This window comes from Anguilla rostrata, chromosome 12 (genome assembly GCF_018555375.3).
Source record: "Anguilla rostrata isolate EN2019 chromosome 12, ASM1855537v3, whole genome shotgun sequence".
Classification (NCBI taxonomy): domain Eukaryota; kingdom Metazoa; phylum Chordata; class Actinopteri; order Anguilliformes; family Anguillidae; genus Anguilla; species Anguilla rostrata.
In genome coordinates, this window is record NC_057944.1 from 10,406,569 (window position 1) to 10,415,768 (window position 9,200).

At 40.5% G+C, this 9,200-nt stretch overlaps 1 protein-coding gene across 2 annotated transcripts; it reads right to left on the reverse strand.

Annotated features, from left to right (window-relative positions):
- Positions 1–449: 449 nt before the first annotated feature.
- On the reverse strand, positions 450–6,185 carry LOC135236155 (vascular cell adhesion protein 1-like). 2 transcript variants are annotated; one of them, XM_064302369.1, is made up of 6 exons: positions 5,800–6,185; positions 4,546–4,848; positions 3,728–4,036; positions 2,959–3,066; positions 2,176–2,229; positions 450–1,486 (listed from the first exon to the last, which is right to left on the reverse strand). In XM_064302369.1, exons 1-6 carry the CDS (start codon positions 5,888–5,890, stop codon positions 1,476–1,478), a joined length of 876 nt encoding a protein of 291 aa, XP_064158439.1. In that variant the 5' UTR covers positions 5,891–6,185; the 3' UTR covers positions 450–1,475. The 2 variants fall into 2 exon arrangements, with proteins under 2 accessions (XP_064158439.1, XP_064158438.1); XM_064302368.1 differs by having other exon boundaries at positions 2,163–2,229; positions 5,800–6,183.
- Between the last annotated feature and the right edge of the window lie 3,015 nt (positions 6,186–9,200).

Consider the following 9,200-nt stretch of genomic DNA (forward strand, 5'->3'; position numbering starts at 1 on the left):
GCATGGGCTCACAAGATGACACAAACCTTCAGTCCTTCCAGGCTTGCGCATCCCCTGGACTCTGAGGTGATGTGCCTGACTCTGCACCACTTAGGCTTTTGTTCATCATCTTATGCCTTTCCACCCTAATACCAGAGTTATAACTTATGCTGTACTTTCCCTCATTAAATATTAGCTAGTCCTTTTAGCAGCACATTATTGCACTGTGCAGTGTCATGCATCCTATAAAGTGGCATCCTTTCAGTGTCATTGTCCTAATGCTGATGTTTTTCATTATACATCATTCATTGATACATTATGTAATATTTCAATGTACATCCTCTAAAGTGACACCAGTTTCAGTATTCCAAAAGCTCAGGTATTGCCTTATGATACATACATAGATGCTTAATGTGGTGGCCCGTGGTAGACCTTTTAAAGTGAACTCATTAACATTCACACTTTTGAGGTACTGCTTTCAAAATCATTCATAAATGCTTTATGTATTATTGTATTGTACATTCTTTGAAGGGAAACCCTTTTCAGTACTCCTAATGCTGAGGTATTTCTTCAGAAATCCGGCCGACCAATGGTGTAACTTCATTACTCGGCCGACCAATGGTGTAACTTCATCACTCAGTCACTCAGTCACAGACATTCGCGTTTGTAGGGCTGTTGTGGTCCAGCCAAAAATCTGCTGCTGTTACACTTCCCTTCAGTTTCAGTCTGAGATCATCAGTTTGGCATGTATACTGGTAAAAAGGCTTTGACCAGAACAAGAAAGCAATAAAACAGAAAGTGCATTTGTGTGGGGCCCATAAAATTTACATTGTGCTATTAAGTATGACCATACACTATGCATCAAAAACATTATTGCAAAATCTTCCTTTCATCTGGATGTAAAAATTAAAAAAACATTTCAGTGAGACAACTTCATTCAGTGGTCATTTCACCCAAAAGTGGTTACATTTCAAAGAACAACTTAATCGTGCTTGACTTATGCACCTGTAAGGTGGGAAGAATTTCACATATCCAAGACCATAAAATTAAAAACAGCTTTTAATAGATAAAAGTAACAAAAAAGTGTGGTGATTAAAAATGAACATTTTCTATAAAAAAGCACACATAACTTAATTGATAGTGTATCTAAAACACTGTGTTGATTTTTGTACATGGTTTCCAGTCAACACTGAAAGACAAAGCATTTCCAGTAACACACCAAAGAACTTCCAGGACTCAATCCAAGGACATGCCATTTCTGCTATCCTTTTGGCTTCCTGGCTTAAAATGAATTATTTTCATAATACATAATAGGTTTTCTTGGGAGACCCTTCAGAAACTTATATTTTACATATTATCATACCACATGCATGCATTTTTATATTAACGGTATTGAGGAAAACTGGGGCCGTATGGTTCTTTGGGTGAAACACAGGCCTTATTTGGGAAACTCCTGCCTGGTGTAGATCCTGTCCAGCGCCCTCTTCTGGTCTATTCTATTGCTTCACTGGAAGGTCAAGAAGAACAGGGAGAAGGGACTGTTACATTTTGTACCTGCCTACAAAATTATCTAACTATAATGGAACACAAAACACATAACAGCCCCATAATCTGTTTCTATGGGATTTAACCTGCAATGATGAATGTCTAATGTGTAACTGTAATGTTGCAAAAAATGAGCCCTGGAACAACTTTTTTTAGTTACTTTACCAAACCAAACGGTAATGTGGCAAAAAGCAAAACATTTTAAATGCTTTGTACAATTCTGATCTGGATCCATTTATAGCATAGCTACAAAGTTGAGATTAGGTAGAGGTTAAAAATTAATGTTCTAACTAATAATTCATATCCAGCGTTCTTATTCGCCCCAGCAGAATGGGTATGAGCAGGAACACACCCATGCTAGCTAGGGTGGTTCGAACTCAGTGAAAGTGTAGGGATACAGACAGAGTGCCCCCGCAGGCCCTGGCCAACCTGCACTGAGCACACTAAAGTAAGATCCCCCCCACACAGGCCCTGGCCAACCTGCACTGAGCACACTAAAGTAAGATCCCCCCCGCACAGGCCCTGGCCAACCTGCACAGAGCGCACTAAAATAAGATCCCCCCCCCGCACAGGCCCTGGCCAACCTGCACAGAGCACACTAAGTAAGATCCCCCCCCCCCGCACAGGCCCTGGCTGACCTGCTCTGCTGACCTGCAGTTGGGTGCGTCTCTTCCTGACTCCTGTGCCCAGCGTAGACGAGAGTCACTGGGAAACAGACCACAGACAGTGTGCCCTCAGTATCAGAATCAAGCAAACTATTTGACCCACAGCAAAGTCACACCGAATAAACTATTGCAGCTCTTCTTGTAGTTTTTATTTAGTCATGTAATGTGGGTAAATTTCTGATCCAGAATCAGTTTTGTTCATCCTTCGGTGTAATGCTTGTGATACCTTGGGGGTTCGTTGTGTAAAGGCATCTGACTGAGAAGGGAAGAGGAGACATTAATAAAGGTAAAGTGCCAACAAATGCTGAAACATGGTCCTGCTCACACTCAAAGGTGAGGCAGTGAAGACCCATGGCCTGTTTCGGAAATACAAGCGCGCAAAAGTCATTTACGAGCTCAAGCACAATATATTTTTGTTTCTAGCTCATTTCAGCAAGATTTTTCAGTTATCAGTGAGGTTTCCTCTGGCAAACCAAGTGTACTTTAATTTCCTTATTTTGTAGTTAAGTGTTATTTTCCACAGGTGTCACTTGCAGTGAACAAGCAGCCACACTAGTGGGGGAGAATTGCAGGGGCTTCATAGAACGAGCTGCGCAGTTCACACTTCGCCCCACCCATTTCCCTCCAGCGGCCACAAACCCCATCAGATGCCAAGTGCGTGGGCACCGGGAAGTAGAGATCAAAGCTGGCGGTGCATCTGGACTGGCTGTGCACTTCAGCTCTGCAGGAAAGTCTTAAATGGCAGTATACCAGAGGAGCAAAACTGTACCTTGGTCTTGGTTCTTTCTCTTTCTTTTTTTCTGCAAAATGATGATGACAATCACCGATACCCAGGCAAACGGAATGAGAGCCAGGCCACAAACTGGTTTATTTCCATCTAGGAATAACAGGAAAACACATGTCTTTACTGTCTCATTTTTGGCTACTATGGTGGAACAGCCCTACAAACTCTGCACTGCAGGGATGGGAAGGCTCTCTGCATGGTGCACTCCTTTAATGCTTCCCCCCAGCCACTGTATCCCAGGCTTTGGGTTCCCATCAGCAACACACGCCAGGTTCAGGGTGGACCCATTTGTTACATGCACTGGGCCATTAGTCTCAACCTCTGAGTCAAAGGTCACATTCATAGTTACTGGCCCATCTGGAGAAAAAGCCAGATAAGAGGTGATGAGAGACAGGAAGAGAGAGAGAGAGACAGAGTGGGAGAGGTGCTGCTTGAGAGCCTTCATTGGTAATGGCATCTGACATCATCCCTAGTTCAAGGCTTCAGAATCATTTTGAGCAATTCTATTCATAATAAGCCCAGCTCAATTAAAGTAGCATTCAAAACAAAATCACATTACACTTCCGGTTCTCTACCACGAGCAAGAAGTCAGTATGTCTTACAAGGCAGATTTCCCTTCACTCATCTGAACTAAACACTCTGCCATGGTTTATTTTCTCACAGAAGGAAGCCTTTCGCTGCTGTCAATCTTAACCCTGCACAGCCCAAGAGTTACAAAGAGCAGCCACTGCTTCTCAAAGACCAGAAAACTCACAGCTGCCATTGAGGGTGATGCTGGTTCTATTTGTCTGTGTCCACATTGGATGAGAGGCCTGGCAGGCACACTCTGCATTGTTATCCTTCACCGTGGGGCTGAAGTTATACTGACTGAGCAGGGAGAAAGTGCCGTCATTGTTCATGGTGATGTTCTCAGTGACGCTGCCGGGCGACACTGGAGTGCCCCTGTGGAACCATAAAACTGAAGCGTTCCGCGGGTAGAACCCTGAAACCTTGCAGTCCAGTGTGGCTGTGCGTCCAGAAACTAGAGGAGAGGACTGTTGTATTTCTATGGAAGCGGGCTGAACTGCAACACAAAGGGTTAATCAAATATACCATTAACAATATTTAAATAAATATAATGCACAGGTTGGTGATACTGTGGCCTTCTAATCACAGAGGTTATCATTTCCAATAGCCCATATCATAATCAGAGTTTAACAAAATAAGGAAACTAATAATAATAGTTAACTAATAATGAATAATAATAACTATAATTAACTATAATTAAATACAGTTAATGCACAGGTGATACTGTGGCCTTCTAATCACAGAGGTCATCATTTCCAATGGCCCATATCATAATAAGAGTTTAAAGGAATAAGGAAACACTACTTAATTTTTCTGTACTGTCTGTAAAAAGGGTACATTTTACATATTCTTTATAAAATTTCTACTTTGATGAGTTTTTATTGTCGTACAAAAATAGTGTCATCCTGAGTATAGTATAATGCAAGTATGCTAACAGTAAGCAGATAATGATTGGAAATAGAATAGAACAGAATCTTCACATAAGTAGTTAAATTACTCACTTACCATAAAGAGAAAGCTGAGTTCCAGAGCCTTTGACTGTTCTGGCTTCCTCAACACTGGGCATGTTCACTTCGCAGTAGTACACATTCGCATCTGCAAGACTGGGGCTTTCAATGGTGAGAGAAAGATTACAGGAGTCCCTTGACAGGCACCATACAGACCCATCAACTTCCAGTTCAGAATTTCCTCTGTAGAATACTCCAGAGAAGAACTGACCCCCAGTGTTGTTGACGGTACAGCTCAAAACGACAGGGTGCCCAACCTCAGCTTCAATACGAGGAGGCTGATATACCACCAGTGCAGGGGCTGCAGTTAATGCACATTGGGAAGCAAAAGGCAATGGTTGACACAAAATAAACTGGCCACAAAAATAACAGCAAAGACAAATTTTCACAGACTGAAATATCCTGTTTTCAGATGTGTGTTTGTAGGTGCAGCTGTAAATACCATATGAACCCCTGAATGACTGACTTTATGTGACACACATATAGATTTAACAAACTGTAAATAACATATTGACTAGTAGTTTGTCAAAGTAATATACATGTCAGCAAAACCAAAGATGCAATTACCTATCAGACAAATGCAAGCTGACAAGCTGATCATAAAGTACACTAAATTGTATATGACTTGTGCTTGTACAGATGCTGTGCGTGGAAGGTTGGACAGTAGAGGGAAGGGTTACAGTGTATGTATGTCTTTAAATAATTTATCAGGTTTTAAACAATGCAATCTAATGAAATGCTAAATAAGAATATCAAAATAATAAGTATGCAGTTGATAATATGCCATTTGATAAGTTTTACATTGAAGGCTTGGCCCACACTGCATTTCAAAGCAGTATGGACCATTTCTCCAAGTGACCAAAAATCCGCAAAGAAAGATGTGGTAAAATTATTATCATTACAAATCATCATGGTAGAACTAGTTCGGAAAAACGAGTCCAAGTAAAAATAAAAAAACAACAACCATAGTTATCCTTGAACACTACTAACCCTTATTTGTAATCCTACTAAACTGTACATAATAATAGCAGCAAAACTCATTCATTGTTGGGGTACTACTGAACACATTACATTTTTAAAATATATTTTTAAATGAACTTAATAATTAATACTCAATACTTAGGATTTTGTTTCTGTCGGTTCAATATTTGAATTTTGAAACTAATATTGCTTAGAGCATATTAGTATTCAGATATAAGACAAATAGTTATTTTTGGTGCAGATTTCAATGGAGGACAGAAATGTGACTTACCGGCACCCAAGGTCTCTACTAGCCAGCCCACACATATCAGGAGCAGGGGAAGGTTTTGCTGTTTGATCATGGTGTCTTGTTCCTTCAGCATTGCTTGTCTGCCTCTACCATGACCTTACATCTGATTAGACCTCTTCGCGATCAATCAGCCTTCGCTGCTGTTTTAATGGGATAAACTTTTGCCTTGTGTCACCATCCTTTTCCTCATTTCACGTTTACCTTTGTTCTTACATCCTTCTAAATGCACTAGAAGCACACGCCCAGCTAGCTTTTTATTATTGTAGCAGGAAGTGGCCTTTGCAGTGCAGGTAGACGCTTTCCTGCCCTATCATGGCACCTTTACCAAATACACCTCCTGAAATACAGCCAGTGATCAGAAGGCTTGCATGCCTGCAAAGCCCTATTCAACAACGAGGTGTGAAGTGCACATGTGCGAAACATGCAATTATGTTCGGATTCAGATATTCACATGCTGGACTGCAGAACATCTTCAAGTGACACAGGTCAAGATCAACAGGCACAACATGGCTGGCAACAACCAAAACCTGGCTTATATAATGACGCAAGCTGTTCACTGTAGTGTTTTGTTGTGTGTCAGTTGTCCTGCAGCTTCTGCTGAGACATTGCTAAAAATAATTAGCTGTTTAAATCTATTAGCATTCATTCAATTTTCTTAAGATTTGGGACTGACGCTGGCGGGTTGTCACATCTCAAATAATAAATAGGCCAGTGAACACATTCAAATAGTATGAATTGGTTGTTCCTACATAACTAGTGTGGAGAAAGCTAATCCCTCTACATTTTTTTAAACACTGTGCTCAATACACTAATTGAAATTGAACATACACGCTTAAATTATCCAGAGCAGTTTCAAATAGTGCATTAATGAACCACTGCATATTTCTATAGAAGTGCAGTAACAAAGAATGGTCCTTGACAGGATGCAGCACCTGTGGTATAGGAAACCAAAAGCCGGCCAATATCTCCACCTCAAACCAGAATGGCTAATTATAGTGGTGAACGCAATGATGAAATCGGCAAGCACACATTTCACATTTGTTTGCAGTGTAAACTTTTACCGGCCGCAACTGTCAGGCTGCGAACATGTTCATAAAATTTAATTGTGCTTCTTTCAATTTAAAATGTGAGCCTCTTCAGGAAACAGATCTCACCTTAAAACTGTGATTCACACCACTTTCACTGTTTTCTTATTGAAAAAAAAAACAAACAAAAAAAACATCTTCAATGTACAACATAACACAACATAACATAGTTTTGTTAATTAGTGCTCTGATTACCTACAGCCTAGGCAGTACCTAACACTGTATCAAGCCTAGTCTTGGAAACCCCCAGAGTTTCTGCCTCTACTATGTGACCTGGCAGGCTATTCCACACATTGGCTACTCTCAGCCATCTGTTTTAATAACATGCGGTGTAGCAAGCCATTGTGAATTGCTGTCCAGCTGGCTACAGTGAAGGCATTTGATAGCTGAGTGAAAATGTAGTCTGTGGTTTAATGACCCACCTTGTAGTCACAATAATAGCTAACTTACCCTTGAAACAATATAATCCAGGTTTACATGTTAAAGAGGAAGAGACATTCTAAAAATGTATTTTTTTTTATTGTTGGTGACTTAAATGAGATATTCAGCACAGTTTAAGTACACTATAGCATACAAAGCCACAAAAGTGCTTACATTTTTTAATTAAACAGAACAAGGACATAAAATGGGCTAGTCGGCAATTTAATGAATTAACAGAAAGGAAAGGCCATGGGGCCCACTGCAACAGGAGGTCAGACCCAAGAACCTCCACACCAAACTGATGAGCACTACTAAGAATACTAAGTTGCCAAACATGGAAAAACAAGGCTGCTGGTCTGTCATCAAATACCAAACAAACATAAACTAGCAACAAGCCACAGCTCCTAATCCCCCAAAGTGTAACGGTATAAGCAGTAATATCACTCTTTTGATTAGCACCTTAGTTATCAAGGGAGCAACAATCACTTGATAATAAAATGGCACCAATGGACTTTTTCTACATGTGCTGTTGCCTGAAATAGCATCGCATGCACATTCAAAAAAAGGATTTTTGTGTGTCCTCAAACGGGCTACCATGAGCAATTTGCAGATGCTGGGATTGATTGAAGAGTGCTGGTTTTGGTTGAATTGGATATTGTCCAAAGGAAAGAATTGATGATTGTGGTTCATGAGGCTGGACAAAAATATCCTCGCAATAGCATTTCAATGTAAAAAAAAGAAAGAAAAGAGAAGTAAGTCAAGTTACTCAAACACACAAAGAATATACTATAGATTTTTTTATAATGAAAATATAAATAAATAAATAAAACATGAGAAATTCTCAAAACACCTTCAAGAAAATGAAGTTAGAAACAAAATAACGCACATTTGAAGCTTTATTGTATGGCTTTGTGAAGTTGATTTGGATTTTTGTTTGCTTACATAAGGTCACAGGCCACAGATGTTTATGTATGTAATGAGTGAGAGAATGTTGTCTTCGTAGTTATATTTCTGTACAACCTTCAGAAAGTAAAAAAAACTTTTAAAAACCTCAGTTCTGTATATGCATATAGGGAATACCCTGCCAAAACATAACGTAGTGGATATATGCCGTTGCAAAGCACTTTAGCATAGGCAAGGTGAGTGCTAACTTGGGTACATGGCTTCTGTTATAGTAGCATAGCTGGGCTGTTTACTAGCTGTGTATTTTGTTTTCATGTGGGGAACGAACAAAATAAAACTTGGGAAATTAAGAAAGGGCCTTCCATCACCCTATAGTGGTCTTCTACATAAAATGCACAGTTTGGATCCAGATTTTCATAGGTTTGAGAATATTTTTTGACACATTTATACATTCAAACAGCAGGCAGATTGTGGTGTATGAGGTATTGCACGCCCTTCTGAGAGTTCAGAGGGGTAGGGTATGGGTAAAATTTCTCTGGGGGCCAGCTCATGTAGGGGTCAAGGGGAATGAGGGGGCTGACTGTCTAGCTAAATGGGCACTAGGGAGGGCAGTGCCGGATCTGGAGGTCCCGTTGAGTAGGGAGGAAGCTAAAGGGATAATTAAAGCTGCAGTAAGGACGAGGTGGCAGAAAGTGTGGGGGTCAACACCTTTATACAACACAGAGACAGGTGGGGAAGGGGAGGATGTCTGGAAGGGATCGGAAGGAGGAATCCATGATATCCAGGATGAGACTGGGGCATACGGGACTGAATGAGACCTAGAAAATTATGGGTGAACATCTGACAGGGATGTGTGATTATTACCAGGAGCGGGAGAAAGTGACCCATGTTTTGGATGAGTGTGATAAGTATGTGATGGATTGCTGGGAGCAATGTTGAAGGTACCAACAGGAAATGATGTGTACAGACATCTGT

Bases quoted from the DNA above. Each gene is read 5' to 3' on its own strand.
- LOC135236155 (XM_064302368.1), bottom strand. From the start codon at position 5,890: ATGCTGAAGGAACAAGACACCATGATCAAACAGCAAAACCTTCCCCTG. The intron at 4,849-5,799 runs GTAAGTCACATT...CATTAACTGCAG, and splicing joins AGTAGAGACCTTGGGTGCCG to CCCCTGCACTGGTGGTATAT. The intron at 3,067-3,727 runs GTGAGTTTTCTG...TGTTATTCCTAG, and splicing joins CATCACCCTCAATGGCAGCT to ATGGAAATAAACCAGTTTGT.